Source organism: Schistocerca americana, chromosome 1 (assembly GCF_021461395.2).
Source record: "Schistocerca americana isolate TAMUIC-IGC-003095 chromosome 1, iqSchAmer2.1, whole genome shotgun sequence".
In the NCBI taxonomy this organism is placed as follows: Eukaryota; Metazoa; Arthropoda; class Insecta; order Orthoptera; family Acrididae; genus Schistocerca; species Schistocerca americana.
This window is the reverse complement of record NC_060119.1, coordinates 946,319,466-946,339,286: the sequence shown is the minus strand read 5'-3', so window position 1 is coordinate 946,339,286 and position 19,821 is coordinate 946,319,466. Positions and strand designations below refer to the sequence as shown.

At 42.6% G+C, this 19,821-nt stretch overlaps 1 protein-coding gene across 3 annotated transcripts in view; it reads left to right on the top strand.

Annotated features, from left to right (window-relative positions):
* The window catches only part of LOC124615620 (palmitoyltransferase ZDHHC8), a 252,669-nt gene that overhangs the window by 79,542 nt on the left and 153,306 nt on the right, over nt 1–19,821 (top strand). For all 3 annotated transcript variants that reach the window (XM_047143637.1, XM_047143629.1, XM_047143645.1), the window contains 2 exons: nt 13,036–13,193; nt 19,564–19,736. In XM_047143637.1, coding sequence (XP_046999593.1) covers nt 13,036–13,193; nt 19,564–19,736 — 331 coding nt within the window. The remainder of the gene's footprint in view (nt 1–13,035; nt 13,194–19,563; nt 19,737–19,821) is intronic.

Here is a 19,821-nt window from a genome sequence, read left to right as displayed (position 1 = left end):
CGCTCTGTGCAGGTGGGCATGAACTTGCTGAAATATAAGCCCAGGATGGTGTGCTATGAAGGGCATGGAATATTGTTGATGTACCCCTGCACTGTAAGGGTGCTTCTGTTAATGACCTAAAGGTTCTTGCTATGAAACAAAAGGGCACCCCAGACCATCACTCCTGGTTGTCAGGCCATAAGGCAGACAGCGATCAGGTTGGTATTCCAGTACTGTCCGGGGCATCTCCAGAGAAGTCTTCACTAGTCATTGGGATCAATTCATAGCAGGACTCATCATAGAAGACAGTTCTGTTCCAGCCAATTAGATTCCAGGCTGAAAATGTATCTGGAGATGGCCTGGACAGCAGTGGGGCTACCAACCTGACTCTCACACACTGTCATAAGGCTGTATAGCCTTATGACTAGGAATGATGGTCTGGGATGCCATTTCTTTTTATAGCAGGACCCCTTTGGTTGCTATGTGTGGTACCCTTGCAGCACAGCAGTACCTTGACAATATTCTATGTCCCCTTTGTTGCCCTTCATGGCATGTCATTCTGGGTTTACATCTTAGCCTGCACACAGCGCGACTTTCTACTGCTTGTCTTTGTGCTTGCCATGCCCTACCTTGGCCAGGAAGATTGCTGAATCTCTCCCCAGTTGAGAACATTTGGAGCATTGTGGGTAGGCCCCTCCAACCAGCTCGGGATTTTGAAGATCTTACGGGCCAGATGGACAGAATTTGGTAAGATGTCACTCAGGAAGACGTCCAACAACTCCTATCAATCAATGCCAAGCTGAATAACTGCTTGCATAGGAGCCAGAGGTGGACGAACACATTACTGACTTGCTAAATTTGTGAAGCTCTTTCTCTTTGATAAATTATTCAACTTCTTTGAAATTTTAATTTGTCTGTACATGTACATGTACATATTTATGTCCCATTGGATAATTCCTTCATGATGTTGCTCTACATTCTAATTTAAGTAATTGTAACATTAGTGTTTCCTATTCCTTGGTAGACAGATATTCAATCTGATAGTCCCCTCCCTCCCTTTAAAAATTCACATCTGTCTCTAAATTTTTTTCTGTGCTTTACACCCAGTAGTGTCCTCTGCTTGCACTTGGCTAGTTGGAAAGATAATGAATTTTTCATTCCATGTATTTGAAAAATCTTCCTGAAAAGTTAAAAAATAATAATAGGCAGCAGTTTCTCTCCCTTCTAGATTGATGATTGATGGTTAAAGAAAGGGTACTATGTTGCTATTACTTTCCATTCTAAATTTTTCCCCACCAGTCTGCTTAAGTTCTATTTTCTTCTACCTTACTTTCATTTTTAGTCTCCAAGAGGGCACACAGCTTTTGTAAGTACGTGCTTGGTGAGCACAAGACCTTTAGCTATTGCATTATTATTCCCTTCCTGTGCTTCAATTTTACTATCTCTTTCTCTCTTACTTGATCTTTAAGACAGATTCCCAGCTGGCAACCTAGGTCATGCTTAGGAGGTCAACTCTGGCTTCTCCCATTTTGTTCCCTTATTTTACACCACATATTTTGTTTAACTTATGTTCAGTCCCCACGTCTGGGTTTGACCTTCAGGCCATGCAGGGATCACAGTATTGACTGTCAGCCCCCTGCGGAAGCTGAGTAGTAGGTGCTTAGTGCTTATCTGAGGAGAAGATGCACGTCTCTTTGGGGAGGGGGGAGGGGTGGGGATACAGGGACTCAAGACATTGGCCAGAATGCCAGAACACTAGATGACCTCTGTCATGTTTGGATGGCTCCAGTGGAGAGAGCCTTTGTGTGGAATAGGTGGCATCATGGCAGATATTTGGGATTCTGAAATGACCACAGTTATCAGTTGGTGACCATGAGGTCCTGGCAGTCTCTTTAGACAGATCACAATTCAGTGCAAATTTTTAAGAGCCCAGGAACATTGCCCCATGGCTACATCAAGGGAGGAAAGTAAAATAAAATGACTTGCAGTTACTCCCTTCAATTCATGGTTTGCACCGAAACAGATAAAGGATGCAATTAAACAGAAGTTTCTTTGTGGAGAATATTGAAAAATTATTTGGCAGCACTCTTTCCTTAGGAAATTACCAAGTGGTTGTATCTTAATTAAGAAGACAAAGCTTACCCAATCCCGATTCTTACTTTCTTATGAATAATTAGTTTATGCACCTGTTGCCATGACATGCCATAAGAACTTTATCATAATAGGAGGATTAGTGATTCACTGGGACCTAATGCTGGAGGCAGACAAAGAACTGCATGAACCCTTTGAGATGTGAGAGATTCACATTGTATGTCATGTGTTGAGTCCCACCAAACAGCAAGTAGACGCTGGTGTATTCATCTCCACTTTTGAGGGATAGTCGCTTCCAGAAAATGTCAGTAATTTGTTATCGCTGAAATGGTATTTCTCACTGCCGATAAGGTGTTTCAAATGCGAGACTTTGAGCATATGTTTTTGTGGTGTGTATGTACAACCTTATTTGTGGAGATTGTGGCTGGCCACATCATGAAAAGTCACTGTGTGCTGCTACCTGTCCATGTTATTTGCAGGAACAGCCATCCTCCCTAATCTCCAAAGTATATTAATCGACTTGAAGAATGCAAAATCTAGGAACAGAAGTTAACACATTGCCTTTAATATGTAGAAACTCTGAAGAAGTAGGATTGTAACCAATGTCAATATTGACCTTTGCCACTACTGTGGCCAGATAGTCAGCAATACCTGGTTTATTTACTCCTTCAGTATTGACATTTAGCAATAGTGCAAATAAACTTGATCAAGAGGATGATAAGTTTTCTCCCTCTTCTGGTTCCTATGATACCATCTACAGGAACCATTCCTTGTATGCCGCCAGAGTAGCAGCTTCCTTCTCTGAAGTTTACTAAGGACAGGGCTTTCTCAGGAACATTCTCCCTGGAAACCCACACACAAGCGACCTGGACTGTGTACTCCCAGGACTGCCTGCTCTTCTTCTGTTCCTAAACCCACAGTGGATAGGCCTTTCCAAGAAGTTGTGAAAGAGAAGAGGAAGATATCTCAGAGAACACTACTCGGGTCATCCAGGAGAAGCCAGATGTCCCACCGTCTCTTCCCCCACATCGGACCCCAAACCAATGTTCATCGATTAGCACCCCCATTGATAACAGTGATTTTGGGGTGTGACCTGTCCTCCTGGCCCCTTCACTTCTAACAGCAACATCCTCAGTGTGATGATCCAGTGGAACTACACTGAATATTAATGTCTCCTGCTGGAACAACAACAATAAAAACAACTAATTTCCTGTTGTCTTGTGATCAATGCAGTTCTCCAAGAAACTCACTTCACTGATGACCATTCGTCAAATTTTTGAGGTTTCTGTGTATTCTGTTGGAACCATGCTGGCACTAAGAAAGTATGCACAGAGGGGTCTGTACATTGGTTTGCAAGACTGTCGTCAGTGTTGGTGAGTGGATTCCCCTCTGTGCCACATTGGAAGCAGTAGCAGTGCAAGTGCTAATGATGCCAGTGATCACCATTTCAAACATTTCTTTACCTCCAGGCAGGGCACTTACGTACCTTGAGATGACAATCTTTATCCAACAATTCCCCCACTTGCCCTCCCGTTTCTCTCCTTTGAGATTTCAATGTTCACCACCCATGAAGGGAAATAATACTTCGTCTCATAGGTGCCTTCTGATTGACCAACTTCTTTCTGATCTTGATCTGTGCCACCTCAATGACCAACTTCTTTCTGATCTTGATCTGTGCCACCTCAATGACGGTACTCCCATCCATTTCCTGGCTATTGACATTGCGATCTCATCCTCCAATCTCAAGGCTTTGTTGCAATGGTCACTACATGATTATCATTGTAACAGTGATCACATTTCAGTGATACTGACACTTCGTTGTTGTGGCTTGACAGACCGATTGTCACTTCGGGCTCTTCGAAGAACCAACAGGCAATTGGTCTTGGTGTCACCTTTGCCCCCGTCTTGATTGCATTGATGAGGCTGCAGGAGGTGTCAGATGCAATCAGCTGCACTACTGGAACAGCTATTCTCTTGTCTGCAGGCCATCTTCAATTCTGGCCTGTGTTATAGTGTACCAAAGATATTGCAACAACTATTCAGCATAATCAGGGAGCCGTTAAGTATGTCAGGTGATGTCCTTCACAGAAAACATTCATAACTTTTTAAGAGGCTTCGCATTGAGGCTCGCTATCTAGTGAAACGGAATAAGAAAGAATGCTGGTAGTGATATGTCTCCTCCTTGGAAAAGTATACCTCGTCATCCAGGTTGAGTCAAGCTCCATAGTAGTCTGTGCTTCCAGAGATAATTGTTTCGGGTAATGTGCTTAATGATCGGATTTGTACTGATGTGTTGGTGCTTGCTGAATATCTTGTGACCTACTTAGTGACAACATCGGTGTCCTCTACTTACCCGCTACCTTCCTAACATGTAAGTGAAAAGTTGAAGACATCTCCCAATCCATCACACCACCTCCCTCCTCCTCCCTCACCCCTATCATGCTGAAATGTAAAATGAATCTTCCACTGACTAGGAATTGCTTCAGTCTCTTCTTGTCATGTGGTACAACCCAGGCCTCAATTTGATTCATAATCAGATAGTCCAACATCTGAATTTAACCATACTCTATCTATTCAACTTCTTAAACTATATTGGGCTAGGAGCTATTTTCCCTTTGCAATTATGAGGTAGTATCGTTGTCCTAGCTCTGAAGCTAGAGAAAACCGCAATATCTGTTGACATCTACTAACCTCACAAATGTACTGCACAAAATGCTTGATAGGATGGTAGCCCGACGATTGTGCTGGGTCCTTGAATCGCAGGGCTTTTTGTACCCCTATTGGTGTGGTTTCCGGGAGGGACAATGCTGTCTTTCTTGACCTACATAATGCATGTGACACCAGTTGGTGTTATCACATTTTACGTGCCCTCCACGATAGGGGCTCTTTAGGCTCTCTACTGGTTTTTGTTTGTCAGTTTTTATCCCATTGACTGTTTTGCGTTAGCATTGGTACATCACTCAGCTCTTCATGGGACCAAGAGAACAGTGCCCTGTAGGGCTCTGGACAGAGTGCTGCATAATTGCACATCATTTTCAATGGACTAGTTGCGATCTTTGGACCACCGGCCATCCCTGTGCAGTATGTTGATGACTTTTGCGTTTAGTATACTTCCCTATCTTTAACCTTGAATGAATTCCAGTTCTGAGGTGCCAGTTCTGAGACTGTGCTTGAACCCTTCTCATGGCTCCCAGTTCCCCACTGCAGAAACGTGCATTTCTGTTGTATCATCCTTCCTGACCCAGAACTCTACTTGAATACCCATCACCTAGATGTTTCTGCACAGTCCCAGTTTTTAAGACGCTTCTTGGATAAAAAGCTCACATGGCTGACCCGTACTTGTTAGCTAAGGAAGCAAAAGCTGTGTGCTAAAGTTTAATTTGTCTCTGCTTCAATGTCCACACGTATTTGGGTGTGGATCACACTACTGTCCTCCATATTTACCAGGCCCTGGTCTCGTCCCAATTGGAGAATAGTTGCTAGGTCTACATATCAGCAGCTCCTTCAGCCTTGAAATTGTTGGATCCATTCCATTGTCGTGGAGTAAGACTGGCCACTGGTGCCCCTCGAACTACTCTCATAAACAGTCTCCTTGCCCAAGTGAGGGTGGGTCATATGGTACCAACCCTTGCACACTTATGCAATCCCCCCCCAGGGGGTCCACAACTGTTTTGTGGCTACGTGCGTAGTGAGCACGGGACCCAGAGCTAATGTGGCCCTCCTTCCTTTCCGGGCTGCATACCTTCCTTTTCCGCATCCTTCCCGATTCCCCATCTTCGACCCCCCCTCCCCTCACCTCTGGCTCTTTCCTTCCCTTTCTCCCCCTCTGGGAGTATGGTTTGTGCCTACGTCCGGAGACGGACGCTCGTAAATGTAACGCATTCTTCGCCTTCTCTGCTTGCATGTCTTCATTTTTCCTTTGTCCTTCTTTTTTCCTTACCTCTTCTCTTTACCCTTTTCTCCGCTGCGGCGTTTGAGACCTCTCTTCTTTCCTTTCCCTTTCTTTGTTTTTCCCTTTCTTTCTTCCTCCCTGAAGGCCGACCCACGCATTTTCGTGCGTAGCCGGTGACGGGGTAAGACGTAACTCCCCGCCCCGGGTAGACAGGTAGGACACGTACTTACCCCTGTTAACGGCCAGGCCCAGGGAGGGGTGATTACCCGAGCAGATACCTTCCGAAAGTGCCGATTGGTCCCTCCGTCCGTTTCTCGGGAGGTGTGACCTGAGGTGTGAACAATCACCTAAGGCGAGAGTGCCCTCAGAGAGGCCCCCCTCAAGGGAGGAGCGCGCCATCGGAGACGCCGGTAATCATGGGGGATTCTTCCGCAATGGTTTCCTCATCTTCCACTATGTCTGCTCACAAGCGTAAGTTCACTGAGTCACAGCCACAGACAGTTCTTCCATCGTTGCCACAGTTCCTTGTTGCTTCTCGGTCTGACGAAGGTCACGACTTCTCCACGGTCGACCCTTTCATTATTCAGAAAGGTGTTGACGCAACTGCAGGTCCTGTAAAGTCTTGTTCCAGATTACGGATTGGCACCTTGTTGTTAGAAACAGTCAGTGCCCTCCAGGCACAAAAATTGCTGCGTACTTCACTGCTCCACACCTTCCCTGTCCGGGTGAAAGTGCAACGCACTTCAAATTCCTCACATGAAGTCGTTTATACACGCTCCCTCGATGGAGCCTGACCAGGGCGTAACGGCTGTTCATAGAGTTATGAAAAGGGTTGACACGAACATCGTTCCAACTCGTACTGTCTTCTTGACGTTTGACAGAATTCAACTCCCATGGAAAATAAAAGCGGGCTAGGAGATAATTTCCGTTCGCCCCTACGTCCCAAACCCTACGCGTTGCTATCGGTGCCAGCGGTTCAATCATACCAGCCAGTCCTGTTCCAACCCGGCCAAATGTGTTACGTGTGGCAAGGATGCCCATGAGGGAGCTTGTCCACCTCCATCCCCTCGTTGCATCAACTGTATGGGTGACCACCCTGCTTCCTCTCGAGATCGCCCCATTTTAAAGACGAAAAGCTCATTCAGGAAATCAGAGTGAAGGAAAAGGTGTCGACCTTTGCTGCTCGAAAATTATTTGCCAGTCGAAAGCCCACTGTGCCTCAGACAGGTAAATACAGCACTGTCCTTGCCTCTCCTCGGCCAACAAAGGAGGCTGCCACGCAGACTTGTGATCTCACCTTTAGTGACACGGTCGTTAGATCGGCCAGCGCAAGGATCGCCCGTTCAACCTCCCCACTTTCACCTGCTCACTCTATGGCTCACCCTTCATCGGGTTCTGCTAAATCTCGATCCCAAAAGTCAGACACCCGGACTTACTAAAAAGAGCATACTCGTGAAGATTTTTTACGTTCCCCAACTTCACAACCATCGGTTCCTCCTTCATCTAAACATCATGTTTCCAAGAAGGCTGATAAGAAACCCAGTTCCTCTCCTTCTCTGCCACGGCGTGTCTCATCTACAGCACCACCTGCCGGTAACCGCCCTCGGCCGTCTTCTGTGTCGCTGAGGCGCACTGCTGGTGGCCGATCAACCGGCCGATCGCTGGTGGTAGGAGCTGCTCCTGAACAACCTATGGATCAGGATCTTCTGCCTTCAGCTGAGTGCCGTTCCACGCTGTCGGTCGCAAGCTCTGAGCCGTTGTTGAGTTGACGGCAAGCTTGGTCGCATTCTTCCATTTTCTGTCCACCCTATGTCCATTATCCATTGGAATATCCACGGCATTCGAGCCAATCGGGATGAATTGACGATCCTCTTACGATCCTACTCGCCGGTCGTCTTCTGTCTTCAGGAAACAAAGCTGCGTCCCCACGACCGCTTTGTTTTCCCCCATTTTCAGTCAGTCCGATTTGATCTCCCCTCTGTTGAAGGCACTCCAGCACATGGAGGACTCATGATTCTTCTCCATGATACTCTCCATTACCACCCAATCCCCTTAAACACTTCCTTCTAAGCAGTTGCTGTCAGTCTTTCCCTTTCTGGATGCACCTTCTCTCTTTGTACTGTATACATTCCATTGTCCCCACCAGTGGCACGAGCTGATCTCTTTCATCTTCTTGGTCAGCTTCCACCCCCCCCTATTTGCTGGTTGGGGACATCAATGCCCACCACCCGCTTTGGGGATCTCCACATCCTTGTCCGCGTGGCTCACTATTGATAGATGTCTTCCACCAAGCGGATCTTGTTTGCCTCAACTCTGGGGACCCTACATTTTTGTCTGCCTCCACGACAAATTTCTCTCATTTGGACCTTTCGGTCGGTACTGTTCCGCTAGCTCGGCGCTTCGAATGGTTTGCCCTTGCTGATACACACTCAAGTGACCACTTTTCATGTGTCCTTAGATTGCAGCCACAACTGCTATATATGCGCTTGAGACGCTGGAAGTTTGCCCAAGCCGATTGGACACTTTTTTCGTCTCTAGCGACATTCGATGACCGTCACTTTCCTAGCGTCAATGATGAGGTCACTCATATTACAGACGTTATTCTTACAGCTGCGGAACGTTCAATACCTCGCAACTCAGACTTGCCCCGGCGCCCCCCAGTTCCTTGGTGGAACGAGGCATGCCGTGACGCAATACGTGAGCGGCGACGTGCTCTTCGTGTTTTCAGACACCATCCTACATTAGCCAACTGTATCCGCTATAAGCAGTTCCGTGCGCGGTGTCGTCGCGTCATCCGCGATAGCAAGAAGGCAAGCTAGGACTTCTTTACTAGCTCATTTAACACCTTCACTCCCTCTTCAGAAGTTTGGAGTCGGTTTCGATGGTTATCTGGCGCGCATAGTTTCTCCCCGGTCTCTGGGCTCACTGTCGCACATGATACATTAGTGGACCCCGTCGCAATTTCTAACTCATTGGGTCAACACTTTGCTGAGATTTTGAGCTCTTCAAATTACCCGCCAGTGTTTCTCCTGAAGAAACGTGCAGCGGAATTGCAACCTCTTGCTTTCTCCTCTCAAAATCGCGAAAGTTACAATACTGTTTTCTCCATGCAGGAACTCCAACATGCACTCTGTTCTTCTCGCTCCTCCGCCCCAGGACCGGATGGTATCCACATCCAAATGTTGCTGCATGTATCATACCATAGTCTGCATTACCTCCTTCGCCTTTATAATGGAATTTGGACCGACAGTACTTTTCCCAGATGATGGCGGGAAGCTATAGTCGTTCCTGTTCCGAAACCTGGAAAGGACAAACATCTCCCCTCTAGCTATCGTCCCATTTCTCTCAGGAGTAGTGTATGTAAGGTTTTGGAGCGTATGGTGAATTGCCGTTTAGCTTGGTGGCTGGAGTCCCGCAGTCTTTTAACACCTGCCCAATGCGGTTTCCGAAAGCATCGTTCTGCAGTTGACCATCTTGTTGCTCTCTCCACTTATATCATGAACAATTTTCTCCGGAAACGCCGAACAGTAGCAATATATTTTGATCTGGAGAGAGTATACGATACCTGTTGGAGGACAGGCATCCTCCGCACACTATTCTCTTGGGGCTTTCTCGGTCGGTTGCCCCTTTTTCTTCGCGAATTTAGGGCAGAACGCACATTTAAAGTGCGGGTGAACACTACTCTCTCCCGTACTTTCTCCCAAGAAAACGGAGTATCCCAGGGCTCCGTGCTAAGTGTTGTACTGTTTGCCATTGCCATAAATCCAATTATGGGTTATCTCCTTCCTGATGTCTCGGGCTCCCTCTTTGTGGAGGCATCAGTTGAATGTGGTTGCTGTACCCAGGCATTGGCCCACTAGACTTTTTTCTCTTTAGTTACTAAATTATACTGTACATCACAAAAATCCAGATGAAATTAAATCTTGACTTGATTATTCTTCTCAAAGACATTGTTTGCACTGCACTGCCAGTTGTTTCTAACAAACAACTGAATATCAAAATGGAGAAGATATTGAAACAAAGTGCAGTGTATGATAATAGAGCTGGATTTGTCAAAGGACGTTTTACTGGGCACTCAGTAGCAGAAGTAATTAATCTCTTTAAATATCTGAAGTATACAGTTTGTTGTTGTGCCAAAATATTTTGCTTCAGAACATACTGGCAAGGAAGTGTCACTTGAAAGACCTGAAGTTGTCAAAAGAGCTCAGGTGCTGGTCCCGGAGAACCGAAAGCAGTCATTGCTGTAGATCATCTGTGTAAGCAAACCAACAATGCTTAAGATTTCTGGGGAGTATCTTAGATATCAATCCTACACATTGATGGTAAAAGAAATGCTCTCACTGCTAAGGCAAAGGGACAAAGGGAATTAGTTGCTGCAGTTTGCCTCTGTGTTCATGGAAAAAATGACACAACCGGGGCGGGGGGTGAACTGGATTCTTTCCTCATGAAGATTTTTTATAGTGAGCTATAAAAGGCTTGCATGCATCCAGAGGATGTTTCCTTTGTTACTAGGACATAATTTTCTGCCAGTCTTAATGTGCTAAGGATTGTGTACAGTGTGGGTAGTGTCCTGCCACCTCAGTTTTAAAATTTTTTTGTGGTGAAGAAACTTCCACAAAAGTTCATTTGAACATTACTTTAAGTGTTGCGAAGCTGTGGGTTCAAACAGTGGTGTCTGGAACTTAAGAAGTTTTTCAGCAAGATGACTCATCATACCACGTAAGCTATTTTGTTTAAAACTGGATGCCGCACAATTTTGACACGTTTTGGTCTAACAAATTTGACATCTCAACAGTACTGATTTAAATCCCCTGGATTGTTACGTACTAACTGGTTTCTCGATGCCTCACGATATGTCATATAAACTAACCTCATCTTAAAGTCAAATTTTGTCATAAATATTGCTCCTCGACTTGATTCAGTACTTTCTTGTAAGTTATCCTATCAGTCCATCTAATTGTCACTATATTTCTGTAGCACATTTCGAAGTCTTTTGTTTTCTTCTTGCCTGTACTATTTACTGCCACATTTCATTTCCATCTAAGGCTACACTCCAGATAAATATTTTCAGAGAAGACTTCTCAGCATTTGAATTTATAATCAATGTTTACTTTTCTTGCAATGCTGTTGCAAAGTCTGCATTTTTTATCATCTCTACTTGTGCCATTGTCAGTTATTTTGCTGCCCAAATAGGGAAACTAGTTTACAACTATTAGTGACTCATTTAGTAATTTTCTCAGCAGTGTCTGATTTAATTTGACTACACTCCACTACCCTCCTTTTACTTTTGCTCTGCCAAGTCATGATAGATAATTATAAGTAGAACATTTTTCATCATCAGGTATGGGGTCCTGAAACGCATACCTTTCCAGAATTCGAGGAAAGACACTTTTGCAACTGCCACTTCTGAACCCACATGGTAAACACATTTCGCCGCCAGCACCGATAGCGCAACGGCCAAGGTAGCTGGCGGGGAATTGTAGAACCCGGTTTCGAATCTCGAAGAAACCTAGCGGGTGTTCTTGTTTTCCTTTGTATTTTTCTATATGTCAATTGAAAGGAATAGGAGGGTTAGTGACGTACGTAAATCAATAAGGAATGATAAGAATAAGGTAGGCAAATAAATTTCTCGGACCTCTTGGGATAGTAAACAACTAAAATGTCACTTTACAATGGCTCTTCCAGTCACCGTTACGTGTCCTCATTTTTCTTCGAACAACTAGATGGAGGGTACTTGTCATATAACCATTCGAAACAAATATACTCGTGGCACCAAGAACATATAATGAATGCAGTCTTTCGACAGCTTCACTGTTCCGAAGAGTCTGCAGAAAACAAACTTGGTTTACATTCAAAAATGTCTTTTTCGGGAATTAATTTTAATGCATGCCATGCATATGGTATCATTGCCCGAAAAATCGGTGCTGAAAGTTCGTTATGAATTATACCGTGAATAGTTATTGCATCCGTGCGGTTGTGCAATTCCCGCTGGGTTTCCGAAAGCACACTGCAATTCTGATACCTGGAAATAAAGTTTTTAACCTGGCGATAGAAATAAACACCACACGGCTGGCACATGGTGTGCAGTTTGGCGGTATTACTTCTACTGTGCACGTCGACTGACCCTCGTCATCTATAAACATTGTCTCGTGCATTGTAGTATTAACTTGTCCACTCCAGTAATCCAATATTAGACAAAACTTGTTATCAGAAACGTATGGTTTTAAAACATTCTCAAGAAATGTTCTGTAAATCGCATTCGTCAGTGGCCCGGATTTGGAGCGGGTAATGTAAACATTTTTCAACGAGTCGGTTAAATGATTGACCTCTTCTATAACCCGAGGACCAAATGTAACATTCGTTTCTTGTAAACACAGGAAAACTTTAGGCAACACTTTTCCAGAGGCTGTGATGGCACATTGCGCCGTGTACGAATGTGTCAGTTTGTTTTCACTACCAACTGTGACAAGAGTTTGTTTTTCTCCCTTATGCGATAACATTCGTCAAATGTTCACCCGATACTCACATCCTGTTTGATCGGTGTTGATCACGAAGTTGTTGGACTCTTCGTGTCATATGATTCACTGTCAAAAGTAGTTTGTGAATTTTTTCTAATATGTTGTTTGAGTGGCTGGATTGGTAGGCGTTGAAAATTTTACATATTTTAGTTGCACTTAGGGTTTTTTTTTTTTTTTTTTTTTTAGTAGCTAGTAAACACACAGGTTCACAGCTTGCTTGGATAGTATGTTGTCATTGTGCGCATTCAATAGAGGTCCATTCATATGTATCACAATGCAGGCATTGTCGATTTGCATCCTGCATTATAAAGAAGGAACAACCAACAAATCAAAATTGTTTATGGTAAGAGGGTTATGTAATTGTAATATCACAATAGAAATTGAGTGTTCATGTCTCAGGATATTACTTTATACTTTGTTGAATTGTTATTGTTGAAGCTTCTGTTATATGTTCTGTTACGATTATTTTCTTTCTGCAGGTGATTAGAAAATAATTTTTCTAAACAAGCATTTAGTCACATGTTGCTATTTGTTAATGTTGTTGTTGCTGTGTAGCTTCCCCAGAAGAGGACAGGGAGGATGACTTCAGAGCACCTCTATACAAAAATGTTGAAATAAATGGGATTACTGTTCGCATGAAGTGGTGTGTCACCTGTCAGTTTTATCGTCCACCACGGTGCTCTCACTGTAGTGTGTGCAATGTTTGTGTTGAGGTAAGTAATGCTAGTCCACAATGATGCCATAATACCAAAATTGGTTTTCAGTAACGTTAAGATACTGATTGGTCACATGCATAAAAATTATAGCTTTACCATTTGCTATGAAAGTACTATATTGGTGGGGGAGGAAATGGGGTTTGGAATAATTGTTTATGAAACCTATTATCCCTGTCCCTTCCTCCCCATCCTCCTCTCTTGTAATCCCAGCCCCTCTGATATGTCTCAGAATGTGTTACTGCTAGTCCTGCATAAAGTTCCTATAATTTTTTCTCTCTTGTTGCTTGTATCTTACCATAAATGGAAATGTGGTAAAAAGTAATGCACCAGTTGTTAGATATTTAAAGATGTGTGTGAAGTGTTTACAGATTAATCAAGTTGTACAGCTGCTGTTTACTCATAAAAAAAACAAACAGATTTGTCAGATCTTCTGCAAATGCATCACAGACTGCAAAGCTTGTAACGAAATGTGATAAGGCTTGACACATGTAGTGGACTGCCAAAAACAAATGCACGGTTTTTACCTGAGCCCTCTCCTCCCAAGTTCTTTAACTTCAGCTCCATGCTACAATGAATGTTTAGCCTTAATTCTTCCTAAAATGTAGTATATCTTGCTCAGATTTTCTTAAGCTTTCATGTTTAGAGGCTGTCTCAATATTGTCATATTGCCTCCCAGTGAACAAGGTTGGAAAGCCAATGCGCCATTTGTCTGTATTTCATTGCTCGTAAAATGATTACCTTTGGATAGAGATTAGTAACCAGTCAGTATAAGAATTGTAGATAAGTGTAGAAAATGACATAAGAGTTACAACTAATAAATCTAATCTGTTTTAGTTGGTTCTCAAATCGTGGAAACATTCAGATAGTTAAATGTTATCCAAGAAAGTCTAGATGTTATTGATAAATATACTTGTAAGAAATGGTTATTTTTGTGTGGTCACTTGTTCTTGTAAACTGTGTAAATGTTTATCTAGTCATTGTTTTCAATTCTGCTTAGCAGCTTCATTCCTCTTCTCATTGATGTAGGTTGATGGTGCATACGCCAAGGTCCTGATGTAAAATATTTTATTCCAGTTCAATATGATGGTTCATGTGGTCCGAATTTAAACATTGTATTGCTACCATGCAGCATAAACTCTTGATGCACTTCATATGAATTTGTTCAATAGAGCTGAAACAATTGTTTGAAAAAATGCACAGCATAATTGACAGTATTTCAATAAAAAATTATAAAATAGTTTTCAGAATCAGATAGTTAGATAGCAGCTTAATGTAGAGAATATTTATACTGGAATTCATAGTGTGTGTGTGTGTGTGTGTGTGTGTGTGTGTGTGTGTGTGTGTGTGTGTAAGAGAGTGCAGTGAAAATGATAAATTTGAAATTTGCTGCACAGTACCTAGCCAAACTACTGTGCTATTGTCAGTATGCCCAGTTATTCTCAGATATGCCAAGACTCTTCCCCCAGTGTGTCAAATGGTATTAGTAATTTTGCAATCTGTATTTTTGTATGTAAAGTGCATATAAAGAATTCAATTGAATCTGTCTTGCATTGTAGTGCAGCCTTCAAAATTTTCCTTATTCATCATTGTGTTGTGCAACTTCGACCTCATATTCTTGAAGTAGTGTCTGTATACAAATGTATAACTACTGTTACTTTGAATTAATATACCAGGATACTAAGTTGTATTTTAATGAATTTCTTAGAGTGTGTTTTGCCCCATGTACAGTGGTGTGAACAAACGAGTTGGGCTGGAGGGGGAGGTTTTCTCTGTGTATGGGGATGAAATGTTTTTTGACATACAAATTTGACAATGACATAATAGCCCAGAATATTATAATAAGTGTGACATTTGTCGCAAAATTTTCACTTTATTATTTGCTTCAGTAGTACTTCACAGTTTGTAGCTGACAGTCTTCATGCTTTGTTGCTGAATTACCTTCTGTACATAAATCTCACCCCTATCGTAAGTGCAAAACTGTGACAACATGCTGTAAGAAAGAACCGCTGCTCAGAATGGTGTAAAATGTGAACAGAATGTTATTGAAGAAAGGGGACATGTTACGAAAACAAAAAAGTAATGAAAGTTTTCCAGATAGATGGTGCTGTAAGCATCATAAAGTAAACAGGTTTGTTAAAAAATGACAGATGAATCAGAATACAATGGCTGTGGTATGAGTAGCACATTAAATCGACCACATTGTGCAATGTGCACGACTGCACAAGTTTGGTATTCGACAGTTGTGGCACTGTTAGTTAGGTAAGCCCATCCACGACAGCAAGGTTGTACCACATCAGATGGGAAAAATCAATTTTAAATCATGCTGCGGCCAAAACCTGCATAAAAAAGAAACAGTGAAATTGCTTTCTAATTGTTCTGAGACTGGTGCAGGGTGTGTTCAGTATGCTAGCCACCGTTTTCTGCCACAAGTTGAAATTGAGGAACAGCATGTTCCACAACATATCAGTGTATCAGGGGCATTCAGAATGTGTTGCACAATGCATGCCTTCAATTCAGCTATGTTCGTAATTGGAGCACAGCATCTTTCAGTCAGCCCCATTGTCAGAAATGACGTAAATTAAGATTAGGTAACAGGGACGACCAGACTGTAGGTAAATGATGGCCGATAATTCGAGAATTTGTTATTAGCAGCTACTGCAATGGCTGTGCAGCATGTGGACGAGCACCATCTTACAGTAAAATGATCCATTCACACATCCACGCTGTTGAAGGGTTGGAATGAAGTTTGTGCAAAAAAGACTGTTGTAGCATTTATCAGTTACAGTATGGATAACAAGATCCTCAGGACCCATCTCCTTGAAGAAATATGCCTCTATGATAAGTGATGCTGTCAAACTGCACCACACAGTTACCTTCACAGAATGAGGTGGTACCAGTTGACGTGCAAGCAGAGTTTACTTTGCCTGTATTCTGTAATTCTCTGTATGGACCTGTTCTTGGAGATGGAAATAGGCTTTGTGTGTCCACAATGTTCCATGGCCATTCATTGTTCACTTCCACATGAGCAACAAATTCTACACCAAATGTTTCTTCCTGATAGGTCAGTGTCAAGCAGCTATTTAACATGGGTAATTTTATATGGATAGCATTGCAGAATGTTTCATAAAATTTAATACACTGTGCTTACAGGCATGACCAAAGTTCGGGCAATTCCCAATGCACTTCATGTTTGCTAACTACTGCTGGACCCCTCCTGCAATGCTGATGTTGGATCAGTTGTTTTCCTCCCTCTGGCACGTTACATTACAAGAGAACCTGTCTTTTCGAACTTCATAATCATTTCTCCAGACCCTTGGCAGACATCAGACAAATCCTTTTTCAATACCCGTAAGTGCCCAGAACTTCTGCAGAGTGACTGGCGCACCCTCACCGCCCTTGTAGAAGAACTTTACCAGCAATACAATGAGACAGTCATGTTAAATGTCTCAGACACAAACTGAGGAACAGCCATGTACCACACATCTTGTATTTTGCATTTCTGCTACTTACAGCACTATGTTGTGGTATAGTTTTCATTACTTTTTTGTTTGTTCATATAATTTTTCCCCTTCTTCGATAATATTCCGTTCAAATTTGACATCATTCTGAATAGTGGTTAGTTTCTTTAGTTTTACCCTGTCCAAATATAAGAAAACTTTATGTAGGTCTAACCATATGAGTGCATTTTTTAGACACTGGCCTCAGATACAGGAGGACAGAGGCTTATAATCTGTTTGCTATCCTGATTTAGGTTTTCTGTAGTTTTCTTGTCACTTCTGCAAATATCTTGGCAGTTCCTTGCCCAAAGCTAAGGCCAACCATCTGCCTCACCCCCTCATTAAAATTTTGTGTATTTTCGTATGGGTTTTTCTCGTATTAAGCTGTCATCTGGTTTAAAGTTTCATTAACTGAATTCTCTGTCTGTGCTGACTGGAAAATAGTAACAATATTAAAAAGAAGAAACTTTCTGATGGTCTGCAAAATTATATTTATCATGTGAAGGTGGCCTGAGAAGCTGGAGGCCAGTTAATGACCAAATAAATAGAATTCTCCAAAACATTAGGAAGTGTTTTCCTTTTTAGTATTATTTTTAAAATTTCATTCAGTGCCACTAATCAAACGAAGTGAGCTAACTGGTATCTAAATGCTGTAAAAAAAAAATTACTTTCCTTTGCTTCAGTGTTTGAATTCTATTGAAGAATTTATGCCCCTATGAGACAGTAAACTTGATAAAGACCAGTTACTCTCAGTACTGGTGGTGAATATATGAAGTTAAACACTAAAACATTTATCTTCACAATGTACACTTCTGTAGTATCACTGGGTTGTGACCCTGGATTTATTTCAGTTATTGCAACTTGTGGCAGAAATAGGTGTAGATAACAGAAAAACTCACTGAAAACTTACATTATCATATTAATTATTGTTAAGGCAATTTTCACCTTTCCTTATGTAAGCAAAGATTGTTTAATTTTGTGTCACATGTTGTTCCCCACACCACATGACCTATGTTGTGCCTGCACTCTCAACATACCGCCGTGTCATGACTGCATCTCTCCCCCCCCCCCCCCCCCCCCTCCCCCCGCCGTTATACTAATGAGCTTAGATTCCATATAATGTGCTCACCATGTTTTCCGACATTCTCCACCTCATCCCTCTGGGTGTTTTACCCAGACATTGAATTTGGACTGATGTGTCGCAAGGTCCTAAAGTTACATGTCTCATGACCTTCCAGCTTCTGTTCCTCTCAGTTCTTCAGGGTTAACAAGATGCTACCATCACTTACACTGACAGTTTTGACCTTGGCTAGGATGGGGTATGCTTTTCCATCTCCCATTGGTCAGGAGCATTTGTTGCTGGGTACATGTAGTGTTTCGTGTGTGGAGCTGATAGCCTTTAAGAGATCTACATTTTACTGAACAGATTGCACTTGATCATGTTTCACTTTGTAGTAACTCAAAGAACAGCCTCCAGACTACACGTAGCACTGTTGATCAGACCTACTGCTGAATAGTGCTCTTTCTTTGGTTTCTCTGAGGAAGAATCCACTATCTTACTTCATCTCTACATTGGTCATAACAGATTAACACATAGTTTTGCTTTTGTAATGGGCCATCCCTACATTGAGCTTATGGAGCCTTATAAACAGCAGTTAGACATCCTGATGGAATGCCTTGTCTTCATGGCTCTTCATGCTAAGCAGGGTCTTCTGAATTATTTGCCTCTGATATTGGCTGGTGACCCACGGATTTCGAACTGGTCCTCTGTTTTCTCCTTGAAAGTGGTTTTTATTCACGGATATAATGTTTTAAATGATGGGCAAGTTGGTTGAGGTCAGGGCAGCTCCCACTGTGTGCTAAGTCTGAAGACCCTAGATGCTAGGCCAACTTCCTTGGCATGCCTTTTTCATTGTTTCAGTTGCTTTCAGATGAGATTCGCTCCTTCTTTCTGCAACTACCTATTTTCCATTTTAGTAGTAGTAGTTTTTGCTATTCCTCTCTTTGCCTATCATAAAGCAGGGTTTGAAAACATACGGCAGAGACAGAACACTCACCTGGCCCCCACTCTCTTACTGACCTGATTATGTCTCTGACATTACTTTATAAATGTCGACCCAAATGATATCTACAGCATTTTCAGCCTCTTCATATATACTGTAATGAATCTCCCGGCTGGAAGGCATTCCTTACTGTGTAACTATCTTCACCCTTAATCAGGTTGACGAAGTATCAGATGTGGGTGGTGTTTCTCTGGGTGCAGATGAGTCCTGGCAGATTGTTCATCTGCTCTGTCGTACATATTGGCCTGACCCATGTATTTGAGTAACACTTAAGTTCTCAGCTCTGGTATTAATATTGCTTTTGATGCCTTGATTTTTCTTGATTTGGACAAATTTTTAGTTTATGTGCCTCTAACTCAGGATGAACTACCTCTTGACAGAGAGACTGCTCCACCCCCCCCCCCCACCCCCCCCCCCCTCTCCAGCTGCCCCTTCCTCCCAATTACCCTTTGCACCACCACCTTTGGGCCCCACCTCTCCTCCTTCCTGCTTACTCGAATGGGAAGTAAGCTTAATATGTAGTGTAGAGGGAAGTAAGCATAATGCGTAGTGTAGTGGGAAGTATTCCCCTGACATGCTGCAGTAGGGGGGAATGCCCGCCAGTCAGTTGTGTTAAGGATTGATCATGCTGTATAATAAACATAAACATTAAAAGTTCTCGTATTAGTACATAATGTTTACAGTAGCGTAACAAAAATTTTTCATTCCATAACATTTGATTTGTGTCTGTGTGTGTGTGTGTGTGTGTGTGTGTGTGTGTGTGGTGTTTTTTGACACAACAATAATTGAAAACTACTTACTTTTCAGACCTTTGATCATCACTGCCCATGGGTGAACAATTGCATTGGAAGAAGAAACTATCGTTTCTTCTTTATGTTTCTTATATCTCTCAGCATGCATATGACAAGTATATTTGCTTTGTGTTTAATATACGTTTTGAAAAACAAGGAGAAACTAACTGAAGTTCACACTGTTATATCGTATCCTTTTTTTAATATTTAATGTATCTGCTGGTTTCATAGTTCTGTTGCTTTGGAGAAACCATTCCTAATATCACTAAGATTT